Source organism: Larimichthys crocea, chromosome XXI, assembly GCF_000972845.2.
Source record: "Larimichthys crocea isolate SSNF chromosome XXI, L_crocea_2.0, whole genome shotgun sequence".
NCBI lineage: Eukaryota > Metazoa > Chordata > Actinopteri > Sciaenidae > Larimichthys > Larimichthys crocea.
In genome coordinates this window covers 2,855,634-2,871,617 of record NC_040031.1, presented here as the reverse complement: position 1 = coordinate 2,871,617, position 15,984 = coordinate 2,855,634, and the positions used below count along the sequence as shown (strand labels likewise).

At 40.5% G+C, this 15,984-nt stretch overlaps 1 protein-coding gene across 3 annotated transcripts in view; it reads right to left on the bottom strand.

The window, feature by feature from the left end:
* ankrd27 (ankyrin repeat domain 27 (VPS9 domain)) overlaps nucleotides 1–15,984 on the bottom strand; it is a 29,447-nt gene that overhangs the window by 12,395 nt on the left and 1,068 nt on the right. For 2 of the 3 annotated variants that reach the window (XM_019279596.2, XM_019279599.2), the window contains exons 2-13: nucleotides 10,064–10,186; nucleotides 7,442–7,552; nucleotides 5,962–6,270; nucleotides 5,697–5,756; nucleotides 4,804–4,857; nucleotides 4,229–4,294; nucleotides 3,821–3,897; nucleotides 3,046–3,167; nucleotides 2,322–2,400; nucleotides 1,285–1,411; nucleotides 1,084–1,176; nucleotides 585–706 (exon numbers count right to left, since the gene is read on the bottom strand). In XM_019279596.2, coding sequence (XP_019135141.1) covers nucleotides 585–706; nucleotides 1,084–1,176; nucleotides 1,285–1,411; nucleotides 2,322–2,400; nucleotides 3,046–3,167; nucleotides 3,821–3,897; nucleotides 4,229–4,294; nucleotides 4,804–4,857; nucleotides 5,697–5,756; nucleotides 5,962–6,270; nucleotides 7,442–7,552; nucleotides 10,064–10,165 — 1,322 coding nt within the window. In that variant the 5' untranslated portion in view covers nucleotides 10,166–10,186. Of the gene's footprint in view, nucleotides 1–584; nucleotides 707–1,083; nucleotides 1,177–1,284; nucleotides 1,412–2,321; nucleotides 2,401–3,045; nucleotides 3,168–3,820; nucleotides 3,898–4,228; nucleotides 4,295–4,803; nucleotides 4,858–5,696; nucleotides 5,757–5,961; nucleotides 6,271–7,441; nucleotides 7,553–10,063; nucleotides 10,187–13,924; nucleotides 14,160–15,984 lie in introns of those variants that run through there. The other variant, XM_019279595.2, reaches the window with a different exon arrangement.

Here is a 15,984-nt window from a genome sequence, read left to right as displayed (position 1 = left end):
AGAAAAGTCATCTCAGCTACAGTAATGAGTGACTCAGGAAATGAATAAATAAATGCGATGAAAAATGGTTTCAATGAATAATCTTTCTCAAGCTGAGTCAAATGTTGTTCAAGTTTATAAAATGCTGTAAAATCACATGCTGGTCACAGTTCTCTCAGGGTCATGTCAAGTATTTAGATGTAAATTTGGCTCCTGTCCCTTGTGGGTCATCATATCTGATTCTTAACAGTTAACTGCTACTGAGAAGTAAATAAACAAACTGAATTTCACAAATTAAAAATGAATGCCAGTGACACATTTATGATGTTTCACATTTCAAGCAGTCTCTGTGAGTGAGTGTGTGTGTGTGGGGGTTTAAGTGGGAAGTGAAAGTGCAGACAGCTTTTTGTTCCTGATTCACGGAAAAACTGAGACAAAGGGGAGATATGAGCTTGAGCAGAAAAGAAAAGAAAGAGGAAGTGGAGGATTTCCCAAAGCATTCTCTCGTTTCTGGTAAAACACCTAAACATTATTAACATGTGTCTCTTCAAAAGTCACTTCATTAATATATTTTATTTCTTCTATCTGTGTGTGTGTGTGCTGACCCGGACAGCTGGAGGTCACAGATGTCACAGGAACAGAGGGGGTGACACATCTTGACGTCCTCGTTGTTCTCTCCTTCACTCAGCAGACGTTCCACCTCCACTTCGTTTCCATTCGCTATGTGCTACACATGACATAATTCAAATCAGATCAATTCATTCATTCTAATTTCTTAATTATTTGTAGGACTATTATCTATCTATAAAATCATTTTTTAAGCAAAAAATGCCACAGATGGTGCCAGCTTTCAAAATGTGAGAATTTGCTCCCTTTTCTTTCTTATATTATTATAGCAAACTGAATATCCTTTGGTCCTTTGATGAAATCACTTGAAGTTGTGATGTGCATCATCACTGGTTTCTGATGTTTTATAGAACAAATGATAAATCAAAGAAAATCCTCCCTTACATTGAGGCCATGAACATTCAGCCTTAATTATTACTGTTTATGAGTTTGGTGATTCTGGGACGTCTAAAGCGTGTTTCAGTTTCTTGAGCTCACCTCAAACAGACAGTGAATGGGCGTGGCAGCACTCTGATACAGCAGACTCATCCTCTCTTTGAACAGTGCCTTGTCATTCAGCTCGCCTGAGCCCTAAGGGGACAGAAACAAGTAAACATGGACGACCTTTAACAAATAAAACGCTGCTGAGAACCAAGACTCAGGTGACGGAATAAAAACTGCTATTCCTGAGTGACTCACGGTGTCCTGCAGCTTCCCCAGGTTGATGTACTCCACTGCAGCCTCGAAGGTGCTCAGACAGTAGCTGAGTTCATCTTTACTGGAGTGGCTGAAGCAGAAGTTCCTGATGTAACTCAGGTTGGCCATCCTGAGGACAGACACGAAAATAACCTAATGAAAACATTGCAATGCAACAGGATGGGAATGGAAAATACAACACAATGATTGGAAAAGGACAAGTGTGCAGAGTCCTGCGCCCTGTTTACACCTGACATTAACAGGTGTGAATGCGTCCGAGACGATTGAGATCCAATTGTACACATTCTTTGAGCATTGTGCGCTAATCCTGAGCCAGACTGAAGGACCGCTCATGTACAAACACACAAAACAAGCTGTCTGCTTTCCATTTGGTTTACTGTCATTTAAAAAGGTTTGGGCATTTTTAACCTTTCCAGATAAGCAGCAGATGTTTGTGAACACACTGTCTGTTTTAACTGATTGAACTAGTAACTGCATCATCCCCCTCTCCTTTTCATAGTAAGTGAGGAGACCCTAAATAAAAAAACTCCATTAAAACTCTCATCATTTTGTGAACTGTTGCGTTAAGAGAAACCTAATAAACTTTGTGAAACGCTGTCGACAACAAATTCTTAATTATTTAGGCCTTCTTGTAAATTTGACAAATGTTGTACATGAAGTTATTTTCCTTCTTTGAGTAAAAAAATATTGTGTCTGTTTGTCCCAGCATGTTGGCTACTACTGTTGAGCTACCAGGAGTATTTGGTCTTTGTAATCTAAAATGATGTACATGTTTATTTGCATATAGAGTCGGGAGAAAGTGAGATTTAATCGCAAGTGGTCATTGGAGATATGAACTGACATACTGTATTTAAAACTGGGAGCTCTCATTCAGTTTCCCTCCACATGACTGATGAAAGAGTGGAGTCACTCTACCGGACATTTACACACTTTAGGAATGACAGCTCAGCTTCATTGTTTCCCTGAAAAACCAGCCACAAAGGTCAAAGGTCACAGTAAACCCCCCCATCCCTGCTCACCAGTTGGGTATTTCCGTCTTCACCAGCAGATAGAGGACGACAGACAGCAGGTCGTCCGCACACACAGCCTCTATACTGACTGCAGAGGAAGACAAACACTCAGTGAAACGACTCAGAGATAAGAAACACAGAAAAATAACACATGAAGTCTTGACACTGCCGGACACTCTCCCTCTGTCCAAACCAAATGACTAAATTGGCCGCTTGACAAACATTGATTAGGAGCGCACCGTACCGCTCTGCAGACTGACAGCGAGGTTGTTGTGGGCAAATAAACTGGGATTTCCAAAGCAAACTGGACAAACACATTAGAGGCTGACAGAGCAGGTATTGTCCAGTGTGCTCATCTGATTACAGACAGTGAAAGGAAGCTCAGAGATCATGTGTAGGTCAGTCTGCCTGTCCAGGGAGTTAACAGCTGACTTACACACTGACGGGACTTAATATTAGTCACATTTCCACTTTGATGAGTTGAATCAAATGGAAAATATGATCATCATCATCATAACAAAATGAGTACAGAAAGATAAAGAGAGGCACATTCAGGCCTGTGGAGATAAATAAAGAGTGACAAATGATGGTAGAGATGACGCTCACAGTCTCACACTCAGCTCAGTTCTGAATGAATGCACGTTACTCGTCTGATCCTGAGATGGAGATTAGAAGAATAATGAGCATTTAATAAATATACACACATATCCACATACACACAGTCGGTGCATACCAGTGCGTCTGGGGGTCTGTGTGGCCGTCAGGGCGACTCTGCGCAGGCAGAACAGTTTGAGGAGGGGGGAGGTCTGCTGGTTGAGCTGACTCAGCTCTCTCTTTGCCCGAGACAAGTTAATACTGCGGAAACACAACAACAGCAGCAGGTTACAGGTGAGAAACAGATGTGTTGCATCAATGAAAAAGAAAGATAAACAAAGAGGCATTCACAACGACAGCTATGTATCTTCCTGTTTTCAACAGCTGTCGTAACTATGTCAACCACAGGCGCATTCGGCTGATGGTCGCCAGTTAATGGGGTCGCTCATTTGTCTAAAACACCAGCCTGCTGTACATTATTCAGCCTATTACACAGCTTACACAGCGTAAGATCGATTTTCTTCCTTCCAGGCAGCTGATTCAGTTCATGTCAAGGAAAACAACTTCTGATTTCAAAATCTGATTTTCAGTGTTGCGTTATCACATGTTCATTCAGCTGAAAGGAGGGCCGTTTGGAAATCTCTCTCTGGTGGTACATTCATGGTCACTCTGTAATTTGACAATTGAGTGAGCTGCTAAAAATCATTTGGATTTTTGGTTCATCAGTCTTTTTTGGCAGATACATGTCAGTTGGGAAGACCTAAATGCATCAGTGCAGCACAACTACACAACCCAACATTTACAGAAACATATAGGCAACTACATGATATCTATCCTCTACCTTTGACCTTTATCATAGTAGTCCAGTAAGTGGAAAACACACAGAGTGAAGAGCTGCAGCATGTTGAACTGACCTGAACTCAGGTTTGACTCCCAGGTCTTTCTGCTGCAGCTCCTGCAGACTCCTGCTGGTTTTGTTGAAGGCGGCATCCTGTTGAAGAGCAGCAAAACAGGCATGAGATCATCACAAGAAGACTGAACACATCACTGACATGACCGTAAACATCCATGTTCATTGCAGTTTTCATCACAGGAAAATGAAACATGGACAGAAATCTGCCATCAGTTTCTATGTACTGTACAATTACTGAAAAAAACATTCAAAGCAACAATAATTGCCAGAAACAAATAGTAATTCATTTAGTTCCAATGTGATGTAGAGGCAGAAAGACAGATATCTCAATAAAGAAACCACAAGAAGTGAGACAATGTGTTTCATCAGTATTATTAAATGTGGCAGAGCAGTGAGAATTCACACCTACCTGGCTGGCTTCAAGTGTTCCCACAAAGTTAAAAATTAAATCATGGATACCATGATGAACATACATCTGGAATAAGAAGGAAAAACATTTTAGTTTAGTTCCACGATCCAAAAATCAGCATCAGTTTTATTAGCAAATAATTTAAAATCACGACTCAGTCAAAGTTAATTTTATTTGAGTTTTAAAGAAAAATCAGTTTTAGCAGAAAAGACTGACAACGAAGTAATAGGCTAAAACTGCTAAAAAAACTACTGTAGTTCAAGTCACAAGTTTGTTTTGGACTTCATACAAGATCCATTCAGAGTTGGGGCATGATACAAAAGCTGAGAAACATTTTAGCACATCTCTTCAGCATCTCCTGATGTTTCAGCTTCTTTCATAGTTTAAATGTCTTTTAGCCTTTTCACTGACCTTAATCAATGTTCGCTTGTGTTATTTAGTTGTAGTACTGTTCTATCATATTCAAAACCTTCTAACAAATGTATTTTGTAACTTGATTCATTCATTCATAGCTCTGAGGTCTGTTTGTCATGAAACAGATCATACACACATGCTTCTCTGCTGAATGAGGTTACCTCTACAGCCTGTTTGAGAAGAGTCATCTGAAGCTCCTGTTTCGCCAAAAGTTTCTGTAGAAAAAAACATTCATGAGACCGGTAAATGCAGAGAAATGCATTAGTCACTGCACTGTGCGTGATGCAACTCTTCCTGTTACTGTGATTAGGTAGAAAATTGAGACAAGGCAAAACAGCTATGACACAGATTATCTCATTAGACTCCAGAGGGCCTGACAAGACATCCACGTGTCCTGTGGATCCTCACTGATGTTGATTGTGTTTCAGTTCAGGTCGGAATGATCAGAGACCCTGAACATCGGACTGAAACGAGATCAAAACTGACGATGGATGCAGAGAGAATTTCTAGTTTCATCAGTTGTTTCAAGCTCACAGAGCGAATTGTGACGTTAAACTGCAGCACATGATGGACAACTTTTATTTCTTTGTGCCTGTGATGGAAAATATGTTCAAGCTGCTAACATGAACAAACAGTGGAGTTAAAGGACACGTTCACAAATGTCTGAGTCTGTCTTAAAACAGCAGATAGTGCCCAAATGAACCATGTGACAGGTTTTGCTTGTAATCATTCCTCCTGTTCATACTGGACAGGTACAATGTACTTTCAATGGAAGTGAATGGTGACAAAAACTACAGCCTACTATTTAACACCCTGCTGTGGCACCTGGACACAAACTACACGATCAACTTCACTATTTGACCTAAAGTAACACAGATTTATCAAAGCTGCATCACATTCTCAGAGCTCTTCACGTGGGACATGCCAGTTCTGTCCTATTCTGTGTAGAAATTTAGCTTTCCAAAAATCCTGCACCTGAACTGAGACACAATCCTTGACCAGACACCTTCCATCATCTCCATCACTCTGTCCTGCAAGGTCAGCTTCTACTTACCAGGCGAGAGTCTCTCAGCAGACACTGAAGACATTTAGTGTAAAGACCGTTCACCGAGTCCTTAGCGGAGAGAAGACAGAGAGGGCTGTCAGTACTCCTAAAAACATCTTGAATTATTTAGCAGGTTATAATTAACAAAGAAGAAGATGGCAGAAGTAGAATGAAGACAACAGAGAAAGGGAAAACGTTGGAAGTGGAAGGAAGACAAGACACAAAAAAGAAGAGATTAAAGAGCAAAAGAACAGAAAAAGAGGATTGGTCCTACTATGTGGTGTCGGAGTCCCTTCCTCTCCTGCTCTTTGAAGGCCTGACAGAAGCCGTGGATGAATTTGTCCAGCTTCTGGGCGTGGCGGCCCAAGAACTCCCTGACCTCCTCCAGGCTCTTCAGACAGTATGGGGGTGGTGGGCTGAGCTCACCCGGGCTCGGCTCCACCTCGAAGGGCCTGGAGATGCACAGGATGCTGTAGCTCTGCTCCTGGTCATTGTAGAAGGTTTCATCAAACAGGATGGGGATCGACGCCGGAGCCGGAAAGCCGGATCCCAGCAGGACCTGCCTGTCCTGGATCCTGACCTCCTGCAACACATGACAAGACCAACACCTCTGGTAAACAGCTGTGTACCTGTTTATTTATTACAAAGGTTGGTTATCCTATGTTTATCTTTTTGTCGACAAATGTTAGTCTGTCTATCAATACTGTCTTTGGCTTTCAGCTCCAAGCACATTGGTTCATACTGGAGACTGATTCTTGTTTTTAAAGGGGGGTCAGGGGATCTTTAGGGGCATGCAGTAGAGGGTCGAGCACATTATGACAGAAGTATATGAAGGTAATTCTAACACGCTATCATGTCTGTTTGATTGATTTGGTGCAAAACTAAACTATTCTTAACCATCCAAATTGTTAAAAAGATCTCTTTATACAGATACAATACCACATAAAGACACCAACAGACTTTCTGTAATCTGGTCTCAAAAACATCAATCCTCTGAATGCTCAAGGTCTCTAGTTTGTGGTCATAATTTTATGAGGCTAACTTTGGAGTGTAACACAGTCTCATGATAGGATCTTCACTCTAACTATAAAACTGAAAGACATTAATGTCAGCTCAGGATGTTGAATGGAAGCGATTAATAATGTAACTGTCTAATCTGATGATGATACAGATAAAACAGTCTGAGCTTTAATGTAGGTCTAAAGTTATCCAACATTCTTCTGTTTATTAAAAGATCTGGAAAAACTAATATAAGCTTCTTGTTTTTAAATCTCAACTTTGAGAAACCAGGAAGAGTTTAATCAAGATTTTGGAACAGCCCATCGAAGCCTCTTTGAATTTCAGTTTAAGAAAAATCACTCGATTTTTAAGCAGCGTTCTGCTTGTTTTTTGTTTTTTTTTAAAGATTATTTTTTTTGGCCTTTTATGCCTTTATTGATAGTACAGCTGAAGATAGACAGGAAGCAGGGGGCAGAGAGAAGGGGAATGACACGCAGTAAACGGCCGTCCGATGCAGGATTCAAACCGGGGCTAGCTGCAGCGAGGACTGAAGCCTCTACACACGGGGCGGCCATTTAACCCACTACGCCACCGACCGCCCCGCATCCTGCTTTTGATTCAGACTTTGAAAGTAGTAGATTGAATCACCTCATTTTTATCTAGACCTGCAGACAACCAACAGAAGGTCAAAGATTCATCTGTGTGTTCTCAGACTCTGATGGAGTTGACGTTTATGAGGTGAAGCAGTGACAAACCTTTCCATCCACAGTCTGGTATCCATCCTCCAGTGGCTGCAGAACATAGTTCTCAAACTGAGAGTCTGAGTAGCTGCTGACGGCCAAACTTCCACAACAAGGAACCAGAACCTGCAGGCGGGGGAGAAGTCAAAGAACAGTGATTCTTTTAGTTTCAGCATTACTTTGACCGACTATACCGCATCAGTAAATCTAAGTACAAGAATTCAGACTTCTCTTATCTTGTGTGAATGCAGCGCGCAAAACACAGACATGCGGAGTCATTTCTGAATCACATGAGGTCACGTGCTAATACTAATCCCATGCGTAATGACTGCTGCACTGAATTTCTTTGCAAGTGACCAGCCTGAGTTTTCTCAAGTGCAGGTACATCTGACCTTTAAAAAAGGGAAGGTGAGAAACTGATTTTTAATTCATGCTATACACAAAACATACCAATGATTACTTCAAAGGATAAATACAACCCCTACAATAGCATGCCTTACTTTGCACACAGATTAAGTGCCATTTAAAGAGAAGCTGGGCATGCCTCAGTGTTCAGGTTTGACATTTAGCAGAATTTATAGATGCTGCATCTGCACTTCCCTCCTTAAGAAAAAAAGTCAACCATTAATGACAAATTGACAACATTTTATTTGGAGGCCTGAAAAGGTACTGTAGAACGTGTAGTGCACGTATACAGTCTTGGATGTTGTGTGTCTTGTGTAACTGATTTTCCAGGTCAGCAGTCAGCTGTAATCTAGTTAGATGCATTTTCCTGTGCCCTGCTGATGTTTTGATGGCGTTCACATCATCAGAGTTTCCAGAGGAGTCCTGATGAGTCAGTGCTTCTCCTGCCCAACATCTGATCCCTGTCTTGACAGGCATCTCAACAAGCTAAAATATGTTTTTGGGAGCAATTATGCTGTCTTAAGGTCATTTGATATTTGATGATTTTCACAGCGGGTGCATTTTCTCATTGGCTGGAGTTTGAGAGTTTCATCTGAGTGTGCTGATTGAGAAAATTTGTTTATTATTTTTTTGTTTCAAGAAATGTCCACCTGTCACCTCAGCCGATTAAATATAAACTGAGAAATGCATTGAGAGGAAAGTGTAGACTGTGATAAAAGAGGAGGAAGCAGCTGGGGGAGTGTGAAAACCACAAAAATACCCCAAAAACAGGAAGTGGTCCGAAAGCCAAGTATGTTGCTTTACTTTGAAAATTAGCTGAGCTAGTCACCTTCATCCCCTTGATCAGACACATTTAACAATGAGTTGGAATTTCAGGGATTTATGTTGAAAAAACAGCTGATGACTGCAGTTCAGTTAACAGTTAAATCAACAGTTCACATGTAGAGAAAGTCCAGAAGTCTTTTTCAGTACTCAGGCTGCTGCATTCTGAACAATTTGTAGGCGGCCTACAGCCTATAGTCAAGGCTTGAGGTGATAAAAAGCATGAATTATTATACATAATAATATATTATTTTCTGTGTTGGCCTGAGACTGAGGCATGGTCTGACCTTTACAATGTTTCTGAGATCGTAAAATGACATTTTTTGTGCTGCTGTGAAGTTTTTCTGGAAGGGGAACTGGCAGATATCTGTGGTCTGTTCAGCTACTGTACTATTGTACAGTATTTTCTCTCTGCATTGTTTCCTTGTTTATTCCAGTATGTTTATTCAATGCCTTTCGATCTCTGCTGGCAGCAACATCGATATAGTCTCTGAGTTCTCATTTTAGCCTTAAGCCTTTTAGTTTTTGGTGTTTGTCCCCTACCGCAGCTCGAATCCCATCTGACCACAAAATGTTTTTTGACCTTTCCTGGCATCCTGTGTCCATATTATAGTTTCTATTAGATAGAAACCCAAAAATACACACTGCCAGGAAACACTAAACTGTCACAAACAAGCCACAAAATTCAAAAAGATACCAATACTGACTTAAGATAGCCAGCAGTTCCTCATTCCTGGCAAGCCAGACCAGATAAATGAAATCTAGATAGATGTTTTCAACTGATAAAATCTGGGAGACAGACGTGTTAAGCTGCCAACAGGCTTTAAAGATTGAAATCAACCACGACTGGGCATCACACACAGGATGTTTCACATACTGAGAGCACCAGAAAGAGAAACAGACATCCTTCAAAGAATGCTCGTCCTGTGAAGTTATGGGCAGGAGATATACTTGATGGGTCAACGCATCCGCAAGATACAATACACACATGAACGGTAGGGGGAAAATGGGGATGTGACAAGGTCAGGGGTTAGCAACAACTCATGGTGGAAAGTTCTGAAGACGAGCTAATTGACCAAGTCACATCTGTATGAAGGGTCATTTAGAGATGCAGCGATTTTGTACAAGTACTGTATAGTCTGAGGGAGCATCTGGCTTTAAAAGATCCAAAAGCTTTTTTTTTGTTTGTTTCTTTTTCTTTTTCGTTAAATCTATCAACGTTGCAACGCCCCTTTTCCTGCTTTTTTGTCGCTGGATTAGGTTGTTAAGTCCAACTCTTAACTCACAGCTCCTTCATTGACTGTAAGTGACAGAAATCATGACAGTGCAGCTGAGCCTCTCTCCTTCTGATAAAACACACACACTTTGGTTTTAAATTTTTTTAAAAATAATAAAATAGGCGGGACTCACGATGCCGTGGATCTCTGCCACTCGACTGCAGAGGTCCGGTCTCTGTTTCTCTAATGCCAAGTAGAAAGGATTCTTCAGGATGTTCTCATCATATACAGCCATAAGGAGCTGGAAGTCTGGATCCTGGAGAGGATAATGCAAGGAAGTGATTAGCATGAATAGAGAAAGATTCACCAGGTGCTGTTTGGGAGGAGAATCAATCAGATAGCCGCCGCGACATCTCACTCAAAACCACAATTATCAACCTCAGGGTAATAGTTGCTGAGATATTTTAGTCTGGATCAAAGTTGTGGACCTTTGCCAAAAGCAAAGACTCCAGCATGACTATAAATGCAGAACCACAAACATCAGCTACTCAGTAATTGATGCAGTGTGACAGTGTGTTGTGAGTTTCCCAACAAAGACATGTGGAAATACTGGACATCTGTCAAGACTTGAGTTATGGCCGATGTTTGAGGGAGGAAAACAAAACTCCAAAAAAAATAAATTGACAGGGATCAGTAACCCGTGGCTCCGGAGCAACATGTGGCTCTTTAGTGTCTCTCAAAAAATCCCCCTGTGGTTTTGACAAAAAAAAAAAAAAAAAAAAATCATACTTTTAATCAAATCTGTCTTCTAATGGACAGTAGTGGGCAGCTACATTGGCTGGAAAAACAAGTCACATTGTATCAAGTCTTCTCACTTGATTTATTACCTCAGTAAACAATTTCCTCATGAGATTATGGTCTTAAGCTCTAGTGTCAGTCTTCCTTCAAACAGCTTGGTGTTCATTTGGTAAATGATGATCCCATTTAGAATAAAATAGACGATAAAGCAGAAAGTGAGGGTACCCTGTGATTGACAAGTCGTTCTCAGTGAGTCCATCCAGCACAGCACTTTGGGATCATGAAACCAGGCAGTGCTGATCAAACATAAATCAAGATTCTGTTACTGCATTGACTATTTCTCTTCTCATATTTTAGTGTACTGTTTTTGAACACTTTTCCCCTCTATATTTTGCCGAACATCACTAGGGGTGGCTACAAGTCTTGAGTCTCCCAAGCAAGGCTCGCTGTCTCAGATGAAAACAGAATTGTTTTCTTACTAGCATGCTTGAATTACCATGAGAAATGAGCATTAAAAAGGTTAAATAGGTTTTGTAGCTCCAGACAGATTTCTTTTTAGGGGGCCCAAAACGTCACTTTGGATAGTTAAGCTTGTTGAACTGTTCAAAGCAGAAATACCTATTGAATATTATATATAACTACATTAACCACTTTGTTCTCATTAGTAGCTGAGACTTCCAGACATAAAGTCTCTTTCAGACTCCAGATTTGATATGAGGGGGGTTATTTGTCCACCATTTTCCACACACGATTTCCACACGATCCCTCCTTCCATCACTGCGTATGATGTAAATGTTATTGTCAGCTGTCGCTGGCCTCAAGATGCGCTGTAAAACCTCACACAGACAACACATCTGCCTGGATGGATGAAGAAAACTGAGCTGTAAATGCTGCTCCAGAGTATTTAATTATATGCTTTAAGGCTGTATGCTTTGTTTCTATATTTTATTTATTTATTGGGTTAGTTCTATAGGTTACATGTTCTTGTGCTGACCTGAGGACAGTTCTCCACACTGGTGGAAAATAAAGTTCTCTTTTTTTAAATCTAATTGTCAGACTTGGCAAACTGGACTCAGGACATACTTCCCAACCCTCCTGATTTTCCAGAGAGACTTCAGTTTTTCATCTCCCTGTCCTGGTTTCCTCCTGAAAGACAATTATCGCACATTTCTCCCAATTCATAACAAAAGAGGGCAGACTCTCGAAGGGTCAGGGACAAAAAATGTAATGAGGGAAAAGGGGTGAAATATTCTGTTAATTTAGCTGGGAATTAAAAGTATTTAAAATAAAAATGCTGTTGCAGTGTACTTATTGTTATTTTCATTCTTTAAATGTCACAAGAATGCAGGTAACAGTCCAAAATCCTCCCTTTTTTGACGTGTCAATGTTGGCAGATATGATTCAGGATCAGCAACACCTCGAACTGATCACTAGTAAATCTAAAAAGCAGCCTCGGAAGGTATTTAACATGTCACTGGATGACTTTGATCAAATTTAACGAATGACTTTGACAGGAGATCGATTTAGCATAAAGTTGTGAGAAGCTGCTCTTGCATGGACAGACGATAACATCACTGCACATATTTTCTTAGACAAAGCTCCACTGTCTGCAACACAACGCCATGCACTTTCCAAATCAAAATACAACACAATATGATCATTTAACACTTACCGATATCCAGTAAGTGAAACTCTCGATTAGTCTAAAAAACTTATGACCACAGTCACAAGAGAAAAAAGATTTACAGTGGAAGTGATGACTAGCATGTGCATGTGTGAAGGAAGTGGGATGCTATTATTGGTAAACTGCAATTTGACATCAGTAACAAGCAGAGGTTGACTGATTTAATAGGGCTAATATAACAACGATAGTGTGGTGCATGAAAAAGCTCACAACAAAGATAAACCCAAGTGATGTCTCCTGCATCTATTAGACCTCCACAGTTTTACCCAGTGTCCATGTCTGTCAAGTAAACGCAGAAGTCCCAACAAGATGGAGGTGACCAGAGCCGCATATTCTGAGCTTCGCAATGGCTGTTTTGGGTAACGTCACGGATACGACATCCATGTTTTGTTTTTACTGTCTATGCTTTTACCTCCTGTAGTTCAGCCTGAACATTGACATCACATCCATCCCATAATTAAGTTTTAGGAAGGAGTTTAGGAGTAAAGCTAATCAATCATCACTGTCAGGACGGACTGGGCCTCTTCCACTAGTGAGTAGATGATCCCTTTGTGGTTTAAACTGCCACCTTAGATACTCCCTGAGTTGACTAGAGGATACAAAGGTGTGTGTGCTTACAGGCACTGATTGCTACAGTACTGTTGGAGGCTGTGCAGGTTGTAGGGCAAATTGTTTTATTGACTAGGGGTAGTAAGGATTGATTGAGTTAGAGAGCTGAGTTTCTGAGTGTATCATTCACTATGTGTGTTAACGTTAAATGTTAACACCTACCCGGCTGTTAACCGTTCCTCCCTGTTTGTGTGCGCTGGTGGGTACACCTTGGGAGGGGAACTCTTATCATTTTAATGCAGAAGTGTTGTAACGCATAAATTAAAAGTGTCAGACTTCCTACATCAGCTTGGTGGATGGAACTTATTTTGCAAATGCTGTTGCTGAGACTTCTTTGTTGTTTGACAGCTGAACTCTTGATTTCTCACTTAGGAAGCTTTTCCACCACACAGGCCAATTTCCTCTGATCAAGCAGACAGTAGTTGAGATATTTCACTCAGAAACATAAATGGTAACTTTGTGATGTGCTAGAGGAAAGGTCAGAGGATCAACAGAGTCATTAAGATTCACCATCTGGGGACCATAAATGTGCAAAGCTTCATGACAACGCCTCCAATAGATGTTGAGATATTTCATTCTGGGGTGAAGTGGTGGACTAACCATCCTGCTAGCATGGCACATTTTAACACTTTATCCAATCACCTATCTTAACCAACAAACCCCAAACCTTATTCTACCTGAAGATGCACCAAATTCAACTTAAAGATTGACTTGATTCATCCATCAATGTGCAATAAATCCTGCAGAAACCATGGCTATAAACAGGAGTTTAATAATGGCCATGTTCTGTTCAAAAGTCCTCTAAAAGTTTCTTCCACCTGTAGCTTCTAAAGACATCAGTAGAAACAAACTGATCTCATTATGTCCATTAAGCAGCCTTGACAGCTACACAACTTTCTTACAGATCGATCTACTCTGGCTGTACAAGAGAAAAACACTTCATCTAACAGCTGATCAACTCACCCCATCACTCTGCTCAGAGACGAGCTTCATCCTGCCTCAGCTCCAGTGCAGACAAACTGGGAACTGGTTGAGCAGAGCTGAGACAGACTCCCCACCCAAGCGGCCTCACGTCAGGCTGCTCAGCTGGGATGAAACCGAGGAATGAGTCACGTGATCCTCGTGGTGCTCGTGACCATACCGAGCCTGGAGCTCCCAGCGTATTCAGCGGTGCAGAGGAATGTGCATCCCCTCAGGGCCCAACACACCGTTACATTACACGCTAAGAGTGCGGCAACTCAGCTGACGTCTTAGCCTGAGGCTTATGGAGTGTGTGGACAACAGAATAAGCAATCAACAGTGAAGTGATTAAAGGTCACACGTCCACACAAACAGGACTGAGACCATCAATGATTTGATTTTTAAACAATCAATACTACACTTTCAGGAAATCCTGGTGATAAGGTGCTGTCCATGTGATCGCAGGGTCTCTGGTTCAAGTCCAGGCTGTGACCCTTCCTGTTATGTGATTCCACAGAAACGTGGAAAAAAGGAGAAAAGCTGAATTTAATTTGCTCAATGTGTGCACAGATACAGAAACATTACGGCACACAGGGAGAAAAACACTGAAACAGATGCTAAAGAGATAATTACAGTAAAATTCCTAAAGATCCAGCGAATGGATGTTGATAACTCTTGTTCTCTTTGTGGATGATTTACTTTTGAGATATCATTTGTTATCATGACTAAATGCTTGACTCTCTTTTATACAAGCATATCTAATGAATACCCCTGCAGTCAAATTAACTGCTCTTTTCTAATATCTGATCTTATTCATTTTAAGATTTTTATTTAGTTTTGTATTACAATTAATCATTCAAATAGCATTTTAAACACAAACTTCCTGCAGTTACTATGTGAATTATTTGGGTCGATTTGGGTACATGTTATCTGTTGTGTTATTGTTATGCACTGATATAAACACATAAAATATGTCCCTTAGTCAATTTACTCTGTCACAGGTTGTAAACTAAGACTGTAGAGTATTTTAACTCCTTAATCCTCTTACATTATAACACAGAAACAACTGAGAGTATCTGTGAGGACAGACACACTGAAAAACGTGCTAATCTGGAGGTAGCCTACTAATTATTCCCAGTGTTGGAATGTGATTAAAGAGGTGATGTCACATGTTGTTTATTCTGACAAAGCCCCACATTTTTAAAATTGATTTTTGTTTAAGATTGGAAACATAATTTTAACTATTAAACGATTGACAAAACTGTCGTGTATTTATTTATTTTATACAAATTAATCAGTTATTCAGCTAATTGTTACATTTCAGTACACATTTGTGTATATTTTATTCAGTATTATATTTCTACATAATACTGCAAATGAAGCTGTGTTTGTTTCAGTCCTGCTGTAGCCACAGGCCGCAGATCAGTCAGGTAAGACAGATGTAGAAAATAACCAGCGTGCTGAAGAAAGACAACTATCATGAATAATACAGTGAGCAGGTGGCAGATAAGGTCAGAGGAACTGATGAGATGAAAGAAGACACCATTCCTGCCTTCAGGTTTCTCCATCGATCACTACAAATCATTCAGGAGCTGAATGATAGAAACCACTACAGGGAGATTTCACAGCCTGAATGTGACCAACCCAAAACTCCTCAAGAGAGCTGACCGCTCTCCTTTGACCTGTGGATAACTTCATCACACACACTCTGGATCACACTTGACTGGCTTAAAGGCATGTTAACACAGTGCAGGACTTCAAACACAAAAAAAACAAAGTGGATGTCAAGCTGTACAGAGCTAATGATGTGATTTCCGTGCGTATTTTCAAAATAAAATCAATATTAAACAACATTGTAGTGCAGAGCTATAACGTGCCACAAATGGATGCATATTTCACCATAATATTGACCATCCAACGTGGTACATAGCAATGACACTGTGTTATTAAGCTTTCAGGTTTAATCTGTCTCTGTTTCGGATGTGGTGTAATCAAAGGCAGCTAGTTTCGTTTGTGCATCAAACCAAACTCCATTTAAAAAAATGGAGACAATAGCACAATAC